Source organism: Grampus griseus (assembly GCF_964374135.1).
Source record: "Grampus griseus genome assembly, chromosome: 2".
Taxonomy (NCBI): domain Eukaryota; kingdom Metazoa; phylum Chordata; class Mammalia; order Artiodactyla; family Delphinidae; genus Grampus; species Grampus griseus.
The window spans coordinates 73,094,759-73,117,731 of NC_139018.1; the positions used below are offsets into that span (position 1 = coordinate 73,094,759).

General features: G+C 41.1%; 1 protein-coding gene across 1 annotated transcript in view; it reads left to right on the forward strand.

Moving 5' to 3' along the window:
• Positions 1 to 22,679, forward strand: part of STXBP6 (syntaxin binding protein 6) — a 202,559-nt gene extending 179,880 nt beyond the window's left edge. Inside the window, exons 4-5 of the mRNA XM_082649061.1 lie at positions 13,865 to 14,022; positions 19,618 to 22,679. Coding sequence (XP_082505187.1) covers positions 13,865 to 14,022; positions 19,618 to 19,641 — 182 coding nt within the window. The 3' untranslated portion in view covers positions 19,642 to 22,679. The remainder of the gene's footprint in view (positions 1 to 13,864; positions 14,023 to 19,617) is intronic.
• Positions 22,680 to 22,973: the final 294 nt, after the last annotated feature.

Sequence of the window (22,973 nt, forward strand, 5' to 3'; positions counted from 1 at the left end):
CTCCAGTGTTGGGTTGCCTCAGGCCAAACAACCAACAGGGAAGGAACCCAGCCCCACCCATCAACAGTCAAGTGGATTAAATTTTACTGAGCTCTTCCCACCAGAGCAACAGTCAGCTCTACCCACCACCAGTCCCTCCCATCAAGCCTCTTAGATAGCCTCATCTACCAGAGGGCAGACAGCAGAAGCAAGAAGAACTACAATCCTGCAGCCTGTGGAACAAAAACCACATTCACAGAAAGACAGACAAGATGAAAAGGCAGAGGGCTATGTATCAAATGAAGGAACAAGATAAAACCCCAGAAAAACAACTAAATGAAGTGGACATAGGCAACCTTCCAGAAAAAGAATCCAGAATAATGATAGTGAACATGATCCAGGACCTCGGAAAAAGAATGGACGCAAAGATCGAGAAGATGCAAGAAATGTTTAACAAAGACCTAGAAGAATTAAAGAACAAACAGAGATGAACAATACAATAACTGAAATGAAAACTATACTAGAAGGCATCAATAGCAGAATAACTGAGGCAGAAGAACGGATAAGTGACCTGGGAAACAAAATGGTGGAATTCACTGCTGCGGAACAGAATAAAGAAAAAAAAATGAAAAGAAAGGAAGACAACCTAAGAGACCGCTGGGACAACATTAAATGCAACAACATTCGCATTATAGGGGTCTCAGAAGGATAAGAGAGAGAGAAAGGACCTGAGAAAATACTTGAAGAGATTATAGTCGCAAACTTCCCTAACAGGGGAAAGGAAATAGCCACCCAATTCCAGGAAGCGCAGCGAGTCCCGTATGGGATAAACCCAAGGAGAAACGCACTGAGACACATAGTAATCAAAGTGGCAAAAATTAAAGACAAAGAAAAATTATTGAAAGCAGCAACAGAAAAATGAAAATTAACATACAAGGGAACTCCCATAAGGTTAACAGCGGATTTCTCACCAGAAACTCTACAAGCCAGAAGGGAGTAGCATGATATACTTAAAGTGATGAAAGGGAAGAACCTACAACCAAGATTACTCTACCCAGCAAGGATCTCATTCAGATTTGATGGAGAAATCAAAAGCTTTACAAACAAGCAAAAGCTAAGAAAATTCAGCACCACCAAATCAGCTCCACAACAAATGCTAAAGGAACTTCTCTAAGTGGAAAACACAAGAGAAGAAAAGGACCTGCAAAAACAAACCCAAAACAATTAAGAAAATGGTAATAGGAACATACATATAGATAATTACCTTAAACGTGAATGGATTAAATGCTCCAACCAAAAGACACAGGCTCGCTGAAAAGATACAAAAACAAGACCCCTATATATGCTGTGTACAAGAGACCCACTTCAGACCTAGGGACACATACAGACTGAAAATGAGGGGATAGAAAAAGATACTCCATGCAAATGGAAATCAAAAGAAAGCTGGAGTAGCTATACTCATATTAGATAAAATAGACGTTAAAATAAAGAATGTTATAAGAGACAAGGAAGGACACTACATAATGATCAAGGGATCAATCCAAGAAGAAGATATAACAATTATATATGCACCCAACATAGGAGCACCTCAATACATAAGGCAACTGCTAACAGCTATAAAAGAGGAAATCGACAGTAACACAATAATAGTGGGGGACTTTAACACCTCACTTAAACCAATGGACAAATCATCCAAAATGAAAATAAATAAGGAAACGAAAGCTTAAATGACACAATTAACCAGACAGATTTAATTGATATTTATAGGACATTCCATCCCAAAACAGCAGATTACACTTTCTTCTCAAGGGCGCATGGAACATTCTCCAGGATAGATCACATCTTGGGTCACAAATCAAGCCTCAGTAAATTTAAGAAAATTGAAATCATATCAAGCATCTTTTCTGACCACAATGCTATGAGATCAGAAATGAATTACAGGGAAAAAAACGTAAAAAACACAAACACATGGAGGCTAAACAATACGTTACTAAATAACCAAGATAACACTGAAGAAATCAAAGAGGAAATCAAAAACTACCTAGAGACAAGTGACAATGAAAACACAATGATCCAAAACCTATGGGATGCAGCAAAAGCAGTTCTAAGAGGGAAGTTCATAGCTATACAAGCCTACCTCAAGAAACAAGAAAAATCTCAAGTAAACAATCTAACCTTACACGTAAAGGAACTAGAGAAAGAAGAACAGACAAAACCCAAAGTTAGCAGAAGGAAAGAAATCATAAAGATCAGAGCAGAAATAAATGAAGTAGAAACAAAGAAAACAATAGCAAAGATCAATACAGCTAAAAGCTGGTTCTTTGAGAAGATAAACAAAATTAATAAAACATTAGCCAGACTCATCAAGAAAAAGAGGGAGAGGAATCAAGTCAATAAAATTAGAAATGAAAAAGAAGTTAAAACACACACTGCAGAAATACAAAGCATCCTAAGGGACTACTACAAGCAACTCTATGCCAATAAAATGGACAACGTGGAAGAAATGAACAAATTCTTAGAAAAGTATAACCTTCCAAGACTGAACCAGGAAGAAACAGAAAATATGAACAGACAAATCACAAGTAATGAAATTTTAACTGTGATTAAAAATCTTCCAACAAACAAAAGTCCAGGACCAGATGGCTTCACAGGTGAACTCTATCAAACATTTAGAGAAGAGATAACACCCATGATTCTCAAACTCTTCCAAAAAACTGCAGAGGAAGGAACACTCCCAAACTCATTCTATGAGGCCACCATCACCCTGATACCAAAACCAGACAAAGATACTACAAAAAAAGAAAATTACAGACCAATATCACTGATGAATACAGATGCAAAAATCTTCAACAAAATACTAGCAAACAGAATCCAACAACACATTAAAAGGATCTTACATCATGATCAAGTGGGATTTATCCCAGGGATGCAAGGATTCTTCAATATACGCAAATCAATCAATGTGATACACCATATTAACAAATTGAAGAATAAAAACCATATGATAATCTCAATAGATGCAGAAAAAACTTTTGACAAAATTCAACACCCATTTATGATAAAAACTCGGCAAAAAGTGGGCATAGAGGGAACCTACCTCAACATAATAAAGGCCATATACGACAAACCCACAGCAAACATCATTCTCAATGATGAAAAACTGAAAGCATTTCCTCTAAGATCAGGAATGAGACAAGGATGTCCACTCTCACCACTACTATTCAATATAGTGTTGGAAGTCCTAGCCACGGCAATCAGAGAAGAAAAAGAAATAAAAGTAATACAAATTGGAAAAGAAGTAGTAAAACTGTCACTATTTGCTGATGACATGATACTATACACAGAGAGTCCTAAACATGCCACCGGAAAACTGAGCTAATCAATGAATTTGGTAAAGTTGCAGGATACAAAATTAATGCCCAGAAATCTCTTGCGTTCCTATACACTAATGATGAAAAATCTGAAAGAAATTATGGAAACACTCCCATTTACCATTGCAACAAAAAGAATAAAATACCTAGGAATAAACCTACCTAGGGAGACAAAAGACCTGTATGCAGAAAACTATAAGACACTGATGAAAGAAATCAAAGATCACACAAACAGGTGGAGAAATATACCATGTTCTTGGATTAGAAGATCAATACTGTGAAAATGACTATACTACCCAAAGCAATCTACAGATTCAATGCAATCCCTATCAAATTACCAATGGCAGTTTTTACAGAACTAGAACAAAACATCTTAAAATTTGTATGGATACACAAAAGACCCCGAATAGCCAAGGAAGTCTTAAGGGAAAAAAACGGAGCTGGAAGAATCTGACTCCCTGACTTCAGAATATACTACAAAGCTACAGGAATCAAGACAATACGATACTGGCACAAAAACAGAAACAGATCAATGGAACAAGATAGAAAGCCCAGAGATAAACCCACGCACCTATGGTCAACTAATCTATGACAAAGGAGGCAAAGATATACAATGGAGAAAAGACAGTCTCTTCAATAAGTGGTGCTGGGAAAACTGGACAGCTACATGTAAAAGAATGAAATTAGAACACTCCGTAACACCATACACAAAAATAAACTCACAATGGGTTTGAGACCTAAATGTAAGACCAGACACTATAAAACTCTTAGAGGAAAACATAGGAAGAACACTCTTTGACATAAACCACAGCAAGATCTTTTTTGATCCACCTCCTAGAGTAATCGAAATAAAAACAAAAACAAATGGGACCTAAGGAAACTTCAAAGCTTTTGCACAGCAAAGGAAACTATAAACAAGACGAAAAGACAACCCTCAGAATGGGAGAAAATATTTGCAAATGAATCAACGGAGAAAGGATTAATCTCCAAAATATATAAACAGCTCATGCAGCTCAATATTAAAGAAACAAACAACCCAATCCAAAAATGGGCAGAAGACCTAAATAGACATTTCTCCAAAGAAGACATACAAATGGCCCAGAGGCACAGGAAAAGCTGCTCAACATCACTGATTATTAGAGAAATGCAAATCAAAACTACAATGAGGTATCACCTCACAGCAGTCAGAATGGGCATCATCAGAAAATCTACAAACAACAAATGCTGGAGAGGGTGTGGAGAAAAGGGAACCCTCTTACACTGTGGTGGGAATGTAAATTGCTACAGCCACTATGGAGAACAGTATGGAGGTTCCTTAAAAAACTAAAAATAGAATTACCATATGATCCAGCAATCCCACTACTGGGCATATACCCAGAGAAAACCATAATTGCAAAAGACACATGCACCCCAATGTTCATTGCAGCACTATTTACAATAGCCAGGTCATGGAAGCAACCTAAGTGCCCACTGACAGATGAATGGATAAAGAAGATGTGGTACATATGTACAATGGAATATTACTTAGCCATAAAAAGGAATGAAATTGAGTCATTTGTTGATACGTGGATAGATCTAGAGACTGTCATACAGAGTGAAGTACGTCAGAAAGAGAAAAACAAATATCATATATTAACGCATGTACGTGGAACCTAGAAAAATGGTACAGATGAACTGGTTTGCAGGTCAGAAGTTGATACACAGACGTGGAGAACAAAAGTATGGACACCAAGGGGGGAAAACCGTGGTGGGGTGGGGATGGTGGTGTGCTGAATTGGGCGATTGGGATTGACATGTATACACTGATGTGTATAAAATTGATGACTAATAAGAACCTGCAGTATAAAAAAAACAAAAAAAAAAACCCCAACAAGTAATACTAAACTTTCTTTGGGTTATTTGTATGGAAACATGTCAATATAAATGTTTCAGACATTACATGAAATTTCTAAAAATCTTATATGTTCTGGTATAATGTTATAAGCCATAATTCTAGTTATTACTTTAAAATGTATATCTCAGAAATAACTAAATTTCCTTGTCTATTGCATTATTATGAACTTTCATCAAATCTTTAACTGTGGTCCTTTTTAAGTCTTTTGTCATTTACAGAGAGTTCTGGGTGTATTCTGATGCTTTTGCAAAAATGTTCCTATAAAAGGGTTTCGTCTTCAGGGAATTTATGCAAAAGACTCTGACAAGTACAGGTTTCTGGTAACTGCCTATACTGCTGAACTGAATGAATAAGCGTTTTCAGAACTCTAATGGAAAACTGATGAATTCGTAAAAGTGCTAACAAAAGATCAAGATGAAAAAAAAATTAATTACATGGGACTGAGTGAACTGATGAGGATGATTATAATTTTTGTGACTTTGTTTGAATTTTAAAAAAAGGTAAATAGAAAAAAAAAATAAAATAGATCTCCCTGCCCATTTTTTAAGTTTATGGTACTAAAACCCAAATCCAGTTTTTTTCATAATTGGTTTTCCTTTAAATTAGTTTGGATAAATGGGGCTTTATCGTACAGTTATTCCTAAGTGGTCAAACTGATTATAGAATACAAATAGTCCATGCAAAACTATTACCAGATTTCTGTTTTAAAAGAGTGCCCTGAGATGACCATGTTTACTCAACTCCGAGTATAGACTGCCTTAGGTTTATCAATCGTTTATTTTTTAGATGATTTTCCTGCTTTTTTCCAAACATGATGAGTATTTTGCACTTCATATATCTACATGTGTGTTTAATATAGGAAACACCTGCTGAAAATTCTATTTAAATTGACTCTTTACTAGCTATAGAATTAGGAATTTTGATTACCAAGATACAACCTGAAGTCTAGGATGATATAAAGAAATTATGTTTATATTTGTTGGTGTGGTCTGTGGGCTTTTAAAAAAAATCCTCCTTTCTCTTCCATTGTCACTTTTCAATATACCTTATTGTTTTCCCTCATTTTCCTATACATTTAAATTTATTTTCATTGTTTTCAAACAGTGACTGAACACAACGTTATAGCTTTATCTCAAATTGCTCTCTCAGGAAGGTCTTCTCAATCACTTAACGTAAAATATGCCAGCATAATATATTTTTTAAAGCACATATTGAGCGGAACCAATGTGAATGCAACATCAGTGAAGTAAGACTGGTCTCTGCTCTATTCCCAGAGACTGTAGTTCAAAAAGTAGTTGACATTATTTGCAGTGGTTGACAGCCTCTTCTCAGACTGTTTGAATAAATTTGGGTATTAATGTGCTTCCTGCCTATTTAGAGAGAATTACTGTTCTATCTGCCTCAGGAGACTTTTATTTCCAGATTTAACTCAGCACAATATGATGGGCCCCAACTTTTGAGTTAAGCATCCTTCTTTACAAGGCATGCCTTGATTTAATGAACATGTGTTCAGCTCTCTCTGAGGTGCACACAGCAAGTATACACAGATCTAAGTGTCTCCTGAGAGCTTCAAGACACTTAGCCCCAAGATAAAAGAGGAGACATGCAAAGAAACTGGGTGGGATTGTGTACTTTTTCCAAAGTTCCTAGAGTAGATGTGGTCTTAGGGAGGTAGAGGGATAGACATTCACTGAGCACCTGTAGGCACTTTGTATACATACATCTTCATCTTAACTTCTACAACAACCACATGAGGTGGAGTTACAGATGAGGAAACTAAAGATCAGAGAATTTAAAACACTCCCTCAAAGTCATTCTGCCAGTTTGTCAAGGTAACAGTGCTTGGCACATAGCATGCACTCAAATGAATAGCTCTGAATACTGAATGAGTCTTTCAGGGAAGCAATTTTCAGCACGCACCAAGAGCCTCAAAAACGTGTGTGTCCTTTGAACCAGCAGTTTAATCTCGAGGAATTATCAGAGTTATGGACAAAGATTGTGTGTGTGTGTGCATGTAAATGCAAGAAAGTAACTGCAGCCTCATTTTAAAAACAACACTTTCCTAATACTTAGTGATGCTGAGCCTCTTTTCATGTGTCTGTCGGCCATCTGTGTGTCTTCTTTGGAAAAATGCCTATTCAGATCCTCTGCCCATTTTTTAATTTTTGTTTTTTATTAAGTTGTATGAGTTCTTTATTTTATTAACCCCTTATCAGATATATGATTTGCAAATACCTTGCTCTATTCAGTAAGTTGTCTTTTTTGTTTTTTTTTTTTGATGGTTTCCTTTCATGTGCAGAAGCTTTTTAGTTTCATGTAATCCCATTTGTTTAATTTTGCTTTTGTTTCCCTTGCCTGAGGAGACATATCCAGAAAGATACTGGTAAGACCAAAGTTAAAGAGCATACTGCCTATGTTCTCTTCTAGGTCTTACATTCAAGTGTTTAATCCATCTTGAGTTGATTTTTGTGTATGGTATAATATAGTGGTCTAGTTTCATTCTTTTGCATGTGGCTGTCTAGTTTTCCCAGCACCATTTACTGCAGAGACAATCTTTTCTCTGTTGCATGTTCTTCCCTCCCTTATTGTAGATTAATTTTTCATGTGTGTGTGGATTTGTTTCTCGGCTCTCAGTTCATTTCCAGTGACCTGTATGTCTGTTTTTCTGCCAATACCATACTGTTTTGATTAAATATAACTTTGCAGTATAATTTTAAGTCAGGGAGTGTGATACCTCCAGCTTTGTTCTTTGTTGCCAGGATTGCTTTGGCCATCTGGGGTCTTTTGTGGTTCCATATAAATTTTAGGATTTTTTGTTCTAGTTCTGTGAAAAATGTCATTGGGGTTGCATTTAACCTGTAAATTTCTTTGGGTAATGGATATTTTTAACAGTGTTAATTCTTCCAGTCCATGAGCATGGACTATCTTTCCATGTCTTTGTGTCTTCAGTTTCTTTCAACAGTGTCTTACAATTGTCAATGTGTAGGTCTTTTACCTCCTTTGTTAAATTTATTCCTAGGTATTCTTTTTGTTGCAATGGTAAATGGAACTGTTTTCTTAATTCTACCGGTTATTAGGGAAATTTAAATTAAAATCACAATGAGATATTACCTCATGCCCATTAGAATGGTTATTTTCAAAAAGGTGTTAGAGAGGGTGTGGAGAAAGGGAAACCCTCAGCACTGTTGTTGGGAATGTAAATTGGTGCAGCCACTATGAAAAACAATATGGAGAGTCCTCAAAAAATTAAGAATAAACTACCATATGATCCAGCTATTCCATTTCTGGGTATTTATCTGAAGAATATGAAAACACTAATTCAAAAAGATACATGCACCCCTGTGTTCACTGAAGCATCGTTTATAAAAAGCCAAGATATGGAAACACTAAGAGCCTACTGATGGATGAATGGATAAAGAAGATATGGGGTGTGTGTGTGTGTGTGTGTGTGTGTGTGTGTGTGTGTGTGTGTGTGTAGACAATGGAACTCAGCCATAAAAAAATGAAATCTTGCCATTTGTGACAACACGGATGGACCTTGAGGGTATTACGCTAAGTGAAATAAATCAGAAAGGAAAATACAAATACAGTACGATTTCACTCATATGTGGAATATTTTTTAAGTTAAAATTAATTTTTAAAAAAATGAACAAGCCAAACAAAAGGAAAACAGATACATAGATACAAAGAACAGAGTAGTGGTTACCAGAGAGGAAGGGGGTCGGAGGAGGATGAAATAGATAAAAAGGGGGTCAACTGTATGGTGACAGATGGAAATTAAGCTTTTGGTGGTGAGCACACTGCAGTGTATACAGAAGTTGAAATATAATGGTGTGCACGGAAGAAGGAAGGATGGACACTTTTGAACACGCACCCAATAATGAAAAGGGAAATAACTGAATAAATTACAACAGTGTTATGTAGCCATTATAAACAGTATTTTCAAAGAATTTTCCATGGCATGGGAAAGTACCCACAATAGGATACAGTACTAAATATATATAGTATGGCCACAACCATGTTTTAGAAAAACATAGACAGAAAAATTACTAGAATAAAATGTACCATAAATGTAAATGTGGTTATCTCTAAGCAATTGAATACTACGCGATTTTATTGCCTTTTTATAGTAATATGTATTCTAAATTTTCTATAGTAAATTGTTTTAGCTTGTAATAATGACAAGATGTTTTCTTTTGTATTATGGCGTTAAGAAATGCTTTAGGAACTGCTACACTGAAGTCTTCATTCCATACAGTTAATGCAGACTGTATTAATCTCAAATACAAGAAAATTCCCATGGAGAGCCAATATAACAGTGAGTAAGAGAACTGGCTCTGGAGCTGGGCTTCCTGAGTTCAAAACCTAGCTCTGCTCTTCACTTACCGTGGGATCCTTGGTGCACTGCTAACCCTCTCTCTGTCCGTTGGTGCTCGCGTTGGTAAAAACGGGATCAGTGATGTGTCATCGCATAAGGCTGTTGTGAGGAGCAGATGTTAGTAAGTGCCTAGAACGTAGTAAGTGGTCAGGCAACTGCTATTCTTGCATTGGATTTAAAAGCTATTTAACTTCTGTTATTTTTAGACCTTGTAGTTGTTTATTTTAAGGCTGGTAACAACAGATTTTTCACCAACTTTCTCTTCGCATTCACTATAGCAAAAGCATTCCCCTTTTTGCATTTTGTTGTTGACTTAATTCACTGAATTCCTGGCACAATCTCTAGGTGACATAGCTGGCTTCATTAGACACAGACTAAACCCTTAGTCATTTGGCAGGTTTAGAATTTGAAGACCTAGTTAGATCATGTAACAGCATCAGTCATGCGTCCAACCCTCTGCTAAGCCATGGAGAAATCATCAGAAGGATGATATATTTTTCCTGCCTCTAAGCCAACCAACGTTTATTGAGTCTCTCCTATGTGCCAGGGATTGCAAATACAAAAGTGAGAAAGGCCCAGCCCCTGCCTTCAAGGAGCTCACACTAGATACCCAGCAATTACATGCATTATGATAAATGCACCATTTGAAATAGACACAAGATACTGTGTATGTTGGGGGCAACAATGGTTTAGGGTGGGCTAGACATGACAGTCCTTCCTAGGAAAGGGGTATGAAGTGTACTGAAGCACATAGGAGTAAGTGGGAAGGCTAAGATGAGACTCAGAGTTCACACAGAGGTAGCAGTAAGCACAAAAGCATACAGGTAAAAGAAACATGACACATCTGCGAAAATTTAGGTAATCTGGCAAGGCGTGGGATTGGAGATCGCTAGGGAGAGGAAAAATGGATGAGGTTCTAAGATAAGCTGAGAGTGAGGCAGGGCAAAGTTCTCAATTTCTTCTTGGAAGCAGTGAGAAGATGGTAACAAATTTGCCTTTTTAAAAGTGTCCTCTAGAAATGTGTGGAAGATGAACCACAAAAGGTGTGGGGACACCTAACAACAAAAGGCTATTGCTGTATCTCTGAAGGCAAGAGGGACTGGATCCACAGAGAGATAATGAAGCTGGCAAAGAGGGCGAAGAGTAGAGGGCTGGACAGCAGATGACTTGTAGTCGTATGTGGTAAAAGTGAGGGAGGAATCTGGACTGGGCTCCCAGATTTCTGAATTGAGGAGAAAGCTGGGCAGATAGGGGAGTTATTGACCGAGCAGGGGACCCCAAAGGAAAAGCAGGTGTGATAATGGGGTCAGGTGTAGACATACCAAATTCAATATGATTTTCGGTGACTCACCTGAAGTTGCCCAGTAAGAAATCGTGGGTCTGGAGCCTCAGCAGCACAACCTAGAAAAAAGCAAAAATTTGGTCATTGAAGCCATGAGCTGAGTAGAATTGTCCTAGGGAGAGTCTGCAGAATGAGAAAGAGAAGAGGGCCAAGGACAGAACCCTGGAATTACAGCATTTGCAAGATATCAGAGAGAATAGAGCAAGCAAGCGGGAGACCCGAATCTAGAGGAGGAAGATTCAGGATTTAGGGAATGGTCAGCAGAGCGAAAGGTGCCCTCAGGGAATATATAATCCAGCTGGGAGGTCATCGCATCTATGGGTGAAGAAATGAGGCAGAAGAGTTGCCCATGACTGTACTTGATCAGTCACCCAAGAAGGATACAGACAGTTCTTACAAAGTTGAGAAGAGAATGTAATTGACCTGAACCTTGATAAAGGCAATGGGACTTCACTGAGCCTGAAAATACAGGTAGAATTGAAACCAGGGGAGGACATTTCAACTGAGGTGATGAGATTTGTTCAAATCCATCCTCGTGGCTGAAAATAACTGCAGGTGGATTTTTTATTGATAGTGGTCAGCAGTGTCACCACTGAATAATGAAGACAGCATTTGGTTCTCTTTTAGTTATAACAACTCTTGGTTAAACAGTATCATATAAAACTGGGTGCAGTGTTGATCTGACGTCTGTACAAGATTAAGAAAGTCATGACAGGAAAACAGTATGGCTCACACAAAGCAGATTCATTCTAGAAACACAGGTATGTCTCACTTTGAGGGCACCATGAGGGTCAGTTCCGATGGGGAGAAAACCTATCCTGGTTATATACCCTCTTGATTTTATTATAACTAATTCTAAAATCCCTTTGGTTTAATGCAGGTGTTCCTGGCTGTGGAGTTGCAGGTACCCTGCCCCATCTTTTCTCTAGCCTCTGGCGGCTAAGCTGTGGGCATGTGGAAGGAAGCAGGAAGGGGAGATTTTCTTGTGCCCTCCCCCAACTCCTCTGCACCTTCAGTCCCTTCACTGTCTTATTCTTTCCCATTGGCCTGTTCCTTCTTGGGAGCACCTGGCTTGCACTGCAGCTTAGGCAATAACTCTTCATTTACCAAGGGGAATAGGTTTCTTTAGGACAGAAACAGTCAGGCATTACCTTGGGAAATAACCTGTCAAAACCTATCTATGCTGGTGTTCTCACAATTCTGTCATAGTGATTGCTTTCCATGACCAACACCACACCTGCAGAGAGGAAGGCACAGAATAAGGAAAAGGCATTGGGAAACCAGGTTCCAGTGCTAGCTATGTCACTTCCCTAGTGACATGATCTTGTGGAAGCCCTGAACCTCACCTAGTCTCAGTCTTCACAGTAGAATTTCTGTGAAAATCAAATGAGACAATATTTGTAAAGATGCTTTATGACTGCAAAATGCTATTCAAATTTTAAGCAGTGGTGATAGGCTATAATCATAACCATGATATGAAAGCAAATGGGAACCCAGATTTCTCCTCCTAAATCTGTTCTGAAGACCGAGACAGACCTTCCATTCCAGCCCTTGCATTCAGCCAGTTTCTCCAGAGCCACATCTCCTCTGTTAATCTGTGCTGACTTATCTTGGCTCCAGTAGTGGTTGATGCAGCTGAGTAATACTAAGCTAACTCCATTCTCCTCCCCTTAGTGCAGAGTTGAAGCCCTTGAAATCCACCCCTTAAGAAGAAAAATGGAAAACAATTTACAAAGTGCTTCCTCTGGGGCAGGCACTTTCTTTGCCTGAGATCCTTTTCCACAAACCACAGACTGTTCCCACAGAGGAGAAATGAGGAAGCCTTTGCAGCTGAGACCAGTGGAAATTACGTTTCCATTAAAAGCTGTCTGTGGCTAGATGCATCCATCCCAGGTACAAAGTTAAATGATGTAATAAAAACGTATTCAAAGACACAAAGCTATTATATAAAATGCCATTTAACTATCTTCCACTCAGCATTAACAAAATACAGCTATAAATCTCCTTTGGTTGTAATCTGGCAGGTTTCTAGGTCTCCATGGGTTACGCACCTGCCAGTTCGTCACTGTTGGATCTCTTTTCCAGTCCTGGTACCTGGGATGTCACGAATGCATAACCATTTGAAATGTGATGGTTTTCAACTTTCTCAGTATCATCATTCATGAATCTGGGAGTGCCAAGTTCCTTCTAGGACAGGTTTCTGTTACTGTTTTTTACCTGCTGGCTAAGTACAGTACTGAGGCCCCATATTTCATATACTTGAGATCAGAGGCAAAGAGGACCAACCAACCAGGCCATGGCTCGGGATTCAAGGTTGGGAACTGACATATCTCCTCTGAACTTTGAGACTGACCCACAGCTTCTTACGTGGGGCTGTGCATATAGGGGTGAAGGGGTAAAATGGAAGGGAACAGTTGAAAGGAATACAGAGCATCATATCTGGAGAAGTTCTGTACTCCCAATTTTCCTGTGGTTATCCATCTAAACCCCAGGTCAAGAGGAAATGCTCATATGATCCAGATATGTCTCACTGAACTTGCCTAATTCTATGGACTTGTCAGGGTTCCCATCTACCTTTGCAAGCCAAGTCCTAAATTCAGATGGACCCCGCTCTTCTGAGCCTCACCAAACAGAATGCCGGCAGAACGGAAACGAGTGCTGTCAGCGATGGGGCTGCGAAAGCAGCCTGCAGCACTTGCCCAGGTCCTACCGTCAGTGGGTATTCTTCCTAAAAGTGAGTCAGTCAGACCAAGTCAGAAGAGAAGTCGGCTTGTTTCCTAGACACTCAAGGCCTTTCCGGAGTCTGACCCACCTTGCTTTTTCGGGGTGCTCACCCTGGGTGGGGGTGTCACTGTAGGTCAGCCGAGCCAGCTTCTGATGCTCTTCCTGTCCCCTTTCAGGAAACAGCATCCTCCATTCAGCGGCCGACAGCGTGACCAGTGCAGTGCAGAAAGCGAGCCAGGCCTTGAACGAGCGTGGGGAGCGCTTAGGCCGCGCAGAGGAGAAGACGGAAGACATGAAGAACAGCGCCCAGCAGTTTGCAGAAACTGCACACAAGGTGGGTCCCGCAGCGCGGCCGAGGGCTCAGCTCTGGGTTGTCAGGGAGCTTTGGTGCCCAAAACTTTATTTCAGTATGTTTCCCAGGTGGGAGGGACAAAGTCAAGCCTTTTTTTATTTTTTTTTTGGCCTCTGTATACAGTTTCCTTCTGCTACTTAGTAAGTACCGGAGTTGGGAAGATTTCTTCTTGGACCTGTTTCTTTGGTTATCTCGTTTCTGCTGTCTTCATCCCTGTCTCTGACCCCGTATCTTTGGGAAATGTGGACCATCTTTACTTCCTACCCAGAAGTTTAAGGCTCCCATTTCTGGGAACAGGATGGGGGTAGGGGCAGGACAGGTGTAAGAATATCCCTCCTCTGTTAGCCAGTGCTTGAAAGAGGACTGTGGGCTCTCGTGCTTACTTTTCCATGCTGTCATGAGCCTCGCATCCTGTGTTCTTATCTCTTTACTATACAAAAAAGCAAATTCTAGTCTCAGGGCTAGTTTCCCCTGTGGAGGGGCCTTGGACTTCCTAAGGCTGACCTGACTAGTGCAGAGCTGCCTGCAAAATTCCCACCTGCCTCTGGGTCCAGAGAATGGTGTTTTCCACATGCCTCAGGTGTACACATGCACTGAAAATGTGCCTTTCTGGAGGGGAAGGGGGAGTTTTTATTGGCAGCCAGCTATCTAAGGCAGTCACAAACCAAAGGAAAGAGAAGCCCTGTTGGTCAGGTGATAAAAGAGGATTTATTACTGTTCTTGTACTTTGGATCAAAGGGCAGCTCCTTTCTGGCTAGTGATTTTGAATTTAGGTTTCCAGAAACAACTTTTGCTGATAATTGTTGGCATGTCAGACTCATGATCTGGCCTTTCAAGATAGGCTTTTCAGGTGACCTTTGGGGAAAAAATTAATGTGCTTCAAAAGAAAACCCCGCTTTTGCTGAGGAACCAAGAATGGACAATCTCCCCAGGTCAGCCAGGCCGGCCCCTTCCCGAGGCTTAAGCCCAGGCCCGACTGCAGATCCAGATCTGAGTGGGTGCATCTAGCCTGCCCTTCCTGCATCCCCTTTGCACAGACCTGTCTCGTTGTGTCAATTCCCTATCATGACAGTGTCTTACTGTACTGCTGCCTTAGGGGCCCATTTGGAGTTCAAACCTGGCTGAAAATGCAGGCAGCCCTGCTGGGGGCCAGAGCCTATCCTGCTGCGGCTGTCACAGAGGGAACAAGCTCAGAATTGTGGTTCCCCTCGTCCCTTCTGCAGCCTTTGTGATATAGAAATAATGATGGAGTGGAGATGTTAGAATTCCTACCCAACTTCATATATAGCAACAGCAACTGTAGTGATTTAAAAGGCGGATGGGCAGTGGAAGTCTGGGGGAACATTTAAAGTGTTGATTTGGAGAAGAGAAGACTACAGGAATTATTTTTTAATTGTCTTAAAGTCTGGGAAGGGTGATACTGCAGCAATTCTCTTTCGTGTCTTGTTATACAGAATAGAGCACTCAATGGTGCCCTGATAACATTCTGCTAAAATAAGAGTTTAGATTAATGATTAGGCCATGAACCAGGTTACCAAGGAAGTCTGTGAAATCATTCTTCCTAATGCGGAGTAGACAATACCTGGAGGTCATCCATGTCACTATCCGCCCCAGAGGAGGTCATACAAACACTGGGTTGGATAACCTAACCAGATGGCCAGAATTCTTGGCCCTGGTCACCCTGTTTCCCTGATACTGTGGCCAAGTTTGCTAGGTAGTTGGGAAGACAGTATGGTATGGTAGTTAACATCTTGTGTTTGATTTAGCAACTCCATGACCTTGGGCAGGGGCTTAATTTCTCTAAGCCCCAGTTTCCTCATCAGTAAAATAGGGCTAACTAATAATAGTACCTTTCTCCTAGGGTGTTGAGAGAATTGAATGCATTCAAACCTATAAATTGGTTAGTACAATACTTGGTGCAGGGCTTCCCTGGTGGCGCAGTGGTTGAGGGTCCGCCTGCCGATGCAGGGGACACGGGTTCGTGCCCCGGTCGGGGAAGATCCCACACGCCGCGGAGAAGCTGGGCCTGTGAGCCATGGCCGCTGGGCCTGCGCGTCCGGAGCCTGTGCTCCGCAACGGGAGAGGCCACAACAGTGAGAGGCCCGCGTACCGCCAAAAAAAAAAAAAAAAAAAACAATAATACTTGGTGCATATAAACCTCAGTTAATATTAGTTACAACTGTTTCCATAAAAATGGTTTCTGCTGAGCCTGCTCCAATCCATCACGTGATGAGCACTGTAGAGGGTTGGAGAAATGTGACTGAGGATCCCAGCACAGGGGTGGGGAGGGACTGGTGGTGAAGATTTTGTGCCCTCCAAAGGGGGGTGGGAGGGCCTCCTGCTGAATGCTGATACTTTCTAAACACAGAGCAGCCCTTGCAAACAGGACCTGTCAGAACAGAAACTGATTAGGCCACCAAAGGCACAGGGGTCTCTGGCTTTGACCACTGGGAGGGTTGGTACCAGCCAGTTACCTATTTCCCTAGAGATGGACGCGGCAGGGGGCAGTCTCCACTTACTCTGGCTTCCGCTCCTGTGGGTACCGTAAGGGTTGGGGGGGAGGGGCTGCTAGTGTCTCTTACTGTGTTTGAGGGAGTGGGAGAGAGACACAATAATAACCAGACTTGCAGTTTTCTAAAACTGCACGTCTGGGATGTGTGCTTATGAATCACCAGCATGGGCAGGATTCCTCAGGAGGAGGCTGACCTCTTGAGATAAGGGGTGGCTATTTTCCCAGGGACCAGGACTCCTGATTTGTCCCACTAGTGTAGGCTGTCTGTGAAGATGTCATTTCACTGGCCAAGCCCCTACCAGGCCTACTGGTGAGGAGAGAGTTCAGAGATGGAACCCAGGCCTTCCACCACTGCCTCCCCAAAAATGGCTCTCTTGACTCATGAAGAGTGGGCTGTGTTTAGACGTCGAGACACAGTGCACTTGTTAGAGCCCTGACAGAGAAAGGCAGTGCTGGGTGACAGTTCCTCTGGGCTCCCTGGTTGAACAAGAGCATGCAACCTCAGCTGGAGAGTAGGGCACACCTTCTGGACTGCAACAGAAGAGGCTATCTGTGGCTTTCTCGATTTTCCCAGGACTCCTACAGCGACCCGGGTACATTAGTGAGTGGATCACCTTTGTAGGAGCCTGCCATCAAGACATGTGGGCGCTTGACTCCTGCAGAGCCAATGGAAATGTGTCTGCAACCCCTCTCCCCCGGCTGTGTTCAGCCTGGCTTGGGAAGCGTGGTTCCTTCCTGAACTATGAGCTTGGTACAGTCTCAGACCTTAGGGGAGTCAAGCTCAGCCACAAAGCAGGCCTGCTCACTCTCCTCTGCTTCAGAAAGTGCAGCAGTGCAGTGTGTGCAGTGCTTTGACGCCTGCGTTGGCTGGTGAGTCAGCAGGCGAGAGGGATACCCACACCTAGGCATCCTCAGATGCTGTGTATTTCCCACAGAAAAGAACAGTGATCTGCCCTGTTCTGCACAAGCTCACGTTTGTAGGGGAGGGAGTGGTGAGTGGCATTTCCCTCACTGGCAGGGAATGCTGCCTCTGTCCCTACCACGGTCATCTACTCCCTGTGGGTCTGAGCTAGAAGGGACCTCAAGAGTCCAGGCCTCTTAAAAAATACCCCCTGTATGAGTAACAACTTTTTCTATTATTGTTGTTTTTTTCTATTATTGTTGTTATTATTATTTAGATGGTGTCATTTACACAGCTTTGAAAGGGAAAGCTTTCCATGAAACATTAAGAAAACAAAAATATAGCAAAAGGAAGTTTTTAACTTCTCTTCTGTAGGAACTCTGACATCTACATTAATCCATAAGCATTTGAGTTGGAGATGATATTTATAGACATGAGGAAACCGAGGTACGGGGCAATTGTGACTTCGAGCTCAAGGTCATACAGCAGATTTGTAGCAGGGAAGCGACAGCATCGTGCCTTCCATATTCTAAAGCTTCTAACTCCCAGGAAGTTAAAGAAAAAACAGAACAAAAAGAGGTAGCGTGGAAATGATGTGCCTTTACGCAAAAATACCTCAAATGGCAAAATGTCCAATCCATATGTACTTCTGCAAAGCTGAACTGGCACGGGCCCGCCCGGCTGGGGCTCCCCTTAGTGCCAGTCCCAGCTGCACCGGAGAGGTAACCAGGGTCTGGTGTGAGAAGCAACACGACTGCTGCTGAGGATTAATGACTGTGGGTAAATTGGCAAAGCCCATTAGCTGAAGGTTAACAGCTGAGTGAATAACAGGACAGCAGCACTGATCAAATATTTATGCTGGGTATTCATTATGCACAACGCTTAACAGCTCTGTGTTGATTTGAATGGTCCACATCGCTAAATAATGTATTGAAACTAGAGACAGAGCAAGAAGCGGAGGCCATACAGTGGAGGGGCTCAGAGTGTGGCCAGGGAGTGGGACGGATCTGAGAGAGAGCCCTGGCTCTGCCATTTCCACCCACCATGTTTCCCGGACTGTAAACTCTTCGAGTTCAGGAGTTAACCTTCTTGGCAAAAACCCACAGCACTGAGCACAGCAGCCTGGACACACTCAGGGCTTCACAAACACCATCTGACAGTTGACTGGCTGGTGGCATCAGCACTGCAAAAGGTCCTTGGGGGTATTCACTTAGGCTGGCTTCACCAGGTACAGGCACCTGGAGCTCTTCCAGCTGACGCTGCCCAAGTAGAGATTAATTTAGCGACATGACTACCCCCAGTAACTCCAGCCCCAGTCTCAGGGACTAGTCCCTAATACCAGACTCTAGACACATGAGGGATCACAATTCAGCCTCAACCCTGCTTCTGCTTCACGTCAGTATATGGGCTCCTTGGAAGGGATCTGGCTAAGGAAAGCAATGTCAGATTAATCTTATGTTTTGTACCTGCATACATTTCCTTAAATATATTATCATGGGCTCCAGCTGGGCTTGGGAAGCTACTGAATGATACAGTGGTATTTGGTGTTCCCATTTATACAGATCTAACATTTCAATAAACCACATTTTTCAAATACCAGTGAGAGCAGTAAGTCAAGGTCTGAATTTGGTCTATTGTTCAGTCCTGGTTGGTAAAACAGTCTAATTGTCAAGTGCTTTGGACCTGGTTGAATGTCCAGGATATTACGTGGATTACTGCAGCTTGTTTGTTTCTCTACAGTTGGTGATTTTTAATACTTTACGAGATGTCAGTAAATACATTTGGAGAGTGTTGGTCTTCCTGGATAACTAGTAACCTGGGAGCCCAGAGGCCTTTGTTTCTAGGGTAGGTCACTCATTCTGCCTCTACTTTGGCTCTTCCATTTGCTCCTTCAGTGGCATGAAGGAACATCATGTAGCACGCTCCCTGACCTGGACACGTACACCAACAACAACACTGGAAGGACGAGTGACAAATGCAGTGCTCCGTGGACCGTTTAGGGACACGCTGCACATGTACTAAGGGCCACTGTGCACTGTAATGGTGATCTGCCTCAGCAAGAAGGATCTTGGTGTCGCTTCTCATCGCGGATGTGGGGAAGGAGCAGCAAAGGAACCCTCCCCACTGCTGATAACATCTTACTTGTGTCCCTTTCTCTCCTTAGCTTGCCATGAAGCACAAATGCTGAGAAACTGCCTCTCCTGGTGACCTCTGAAGAGAAAATGAAGTTTGTTCAGCAGTTTTTACAAGAATTCTGGACCTCCGCTTGCTTTTTTTTCCCCCAAATGTGGACATTTAGGTTATTTTTCCTTTACAGATGTTAATATGAGAGAAAAGGTGTTGTGTTTATACATTTCCCTAATAATCTTGCTAAGAAATGCTGCAAGCATCAGCTTCATTTTTTTCCCACTGTGTGTATGCGTGTGTCTGTATGTGTTTCCTCTTTAAGGCTTTCTCGTTTTTTTTTGGTAGTTTGAATATGAAATTCGGACCAAATGATATATTGAGCTAGGTCTAAACTGTATTTTTTTCCTGATATTAAGCAGGAAGACATTTTAATGTGGTGACGTCAGATGTTATTGTTCCTGGTTGGAAATAAAAGTCAAGCAGTGATTGGCTTCACTCAGTCTCTTAGGTACTCTTAATTTGAAGGTTACGATTCTAAATCCTGAGACACAAATCTGTATTAGAAAAAACAATTGGATTTATCAGGGGAAACAGCAGTCTTAGATTTTGCTTTTTGTGTAGGAACTTTTTGCATGAGCCATCACCAGCATTCAAAAAAACAAATCAGAGTCACAGATAGAAATCTACTTTCTGAGCTACAGTTTAAATTCTTCCATTACTTGTTTCCAGGCTGATTATTTAGAATTACCGTATAAAGGATAAAATTTTGAGATGAAAGACCTAAGGAAAAGCCCATTTAAAAACCTCTGTGCATTCATGAATGTTTCTTTGTCACTGTCCCAGATTACGGTAGCCGGTCTTGAAAAGAGCTTGGATTTTTATCAAGAATTGATTTGTCCAGATAAAGGTCTGTGTAAAGGATAATGTGAAAAGATACTACATTTTAAATCTTTTTTCTCTTTTTACGAAGTCATGCCTGTTTAGAGACGCCTTCATGATGTCCTTGGGAAATGGCCTTCGGTTCTTGGTATCTGATTTTTGGAGGTTTTGATGTTGTTATTGCTATTAATCTAATTTAAAGTGTGGGTTTTTTGACAAATTGCATTTCATGGCAATTGCAACTTGCCTGGTCTGACATAAAACAGCACAGTCATGAAGCCTTTACATTGCAGTCAGACTGAATGGGGTTGGTTCATACAGCTCCTGATTTTGTATCACTCGACACAGGCCTGGATTTTCAGTCTGGGAGTTTGGTTTCTTAGAAGGTTAAAATGCTAAATATAAAAGCTGTGCTTTGTCGTCCTGAAACAAGGAGGCAAGCTGTACATCCCAGATACATATGCTCAGCCTCCCGCTGCGATGCACTGATTTTTTTAAGCTGCCTGGATCTTCAGGACCCCTTTCTATTCCTTCCTACCCATTGAGGCCATGTGTATTGCAGGCTCTTACACAGCAGCATATGATGACTTTGGGATTATTTATGCTGATCTAAATAGCTTAAATTCTCCTGATAAAAGCATTCCCAGGGAGATAGAAAATTGGGCTGTTGTGGGGGAAAATGATCTTAGTCACTATGTGTCAAAAGGGAGATGGGATTTGCCAGAGACAAAATTTCTGAATCCTCTTAGGGAGATGATCCAGTTCAAGAAAACTCTCTGTAAAATTTATCGGGTAAACTATATACATGTACTATAATATTTTGTACTTTTCTTTTGGTGTCTTAAAAGTTTAAAGCAGCAAGGAACTTGCTGTCTGGTGAGTACCATTGGAAGCATTTACAATTTCTAAGAAAAGCTGAAAATCTCACGCCACATAGGTTTTCTTTGCAGGCCTCAGTATAGAAAATGCACGTGCGCGCGCGCGCACACACAGATATATTCATCTTCCCAAAGTGAATTCTAGCTTCAGATAGACAGTTGGTATAAATAATTGAAGTGGTAAGTCTAAAACGCCCCGACAATCAGCCAAACTCGATTTGTCGCCACGTATCTAACATCAGTGTTTGTGAAGCTGCTTCTAGAGTAGCAGAGGGTGAGGTCATAAGCATACCGTGAAATTTGAGATTTTTCCCTCTCCGGTAGACTTGTGATAGTTACTCTTCATAAATATAAGTACTCCACATCTTGCCCTCTTTCCTCACTCTCTGCTTATCCTTTTAGACTTAAGTCTTCTTGGAAATATCCAGGATTTGAAGAAAGCCTGTCTGCATTGTTTTTACCTTCCTCTATGGATTTGCTTCCAGACTGTGGTCATGTCCTTGACCTCCCTGTGTCCAAGTCCTACTACCTAGGCCTCTGCCCACAGAAGAGGCCAAACAGCAACCCTAGTCCCTCCCGGACCTCCTGACTTCTTGCACAGGAGCGAGTCCTGTGATGACGTACATGAGGTTCTTTGCTATCCTTTTGTAGAAGGTGCTTCAATACAAAATATTAATACAATCTAACCTAGAGAAAATTGCTAAAATGACTCACATTATTTGGGACCAATTCAGTGGCTTGCTAAAATACATTTAATTTCTTTGTTTCATTTCTGCACCTCACTACTGAGTTTTGGAAATACTACATTTCAGTGAAGGATTTCTTAAATTGTATTGACAACTCGTAAAGAAAAGAGACTTGCCAGTGTTCTCACTTCTTCCTGGAATGTAGCTGTAGTATTCTTCCCTAGTACTATTAGGTACCTGTGTACAGGAAGTAGACAGTGATTCAGGTTAATGTTTCATATTGAAGGTATTTGTAAAATGTAACAAGATCAGTAGTTAACTTTTTTAAGCTCTGAAAAAATAAAGATTATGTGTTAGACTTAAAATTACAGTGAAATCTGTCTTAATACTACTTTTGTGGCTAACAAAGATTATGCATTTATGTAAAAATATTTACAGAATGCCCTCAATAAAGGATATTAAAGATAGGTTTCGCTTTTAAATTTTAGAATTGTGGCACTGCTGATGTCTGTTGTACAGTTATTAATTCTTCAGAAGTTCCCTAAGATGTCAAATATCATTTTTGTTCCTTTCAGAGACAAGTAACACCTGCTCTGTGATTCACTAATACAGCAAGCTCTAATTTTGTCATTAAATATTTGAATTCTGTGATGAAAGTTCGTTTCTCTCCGTTATTTGGGAAATCTCTCAAACACTACCAGATAGGTAGGCAACGTCACACTTTTGTTGCTAATGGGAAGACCCTGTGTGCCTCCAGGAGACCTAAGAATTGGGATTAGCATTCTGATAACATTTCTTCATGGACATTCTAATGGGAGAACTTGAAATGTAAAAAAGACTAAAGAGCTAACTAACCTTAATTTAGACAATGAGCTTCTATCCAGCAAGAGTTAAGTTTTTTTATTTTCTTCTCATGGGCAAAGCAGTTAAGCTGATTAGTAGTTGCCTTT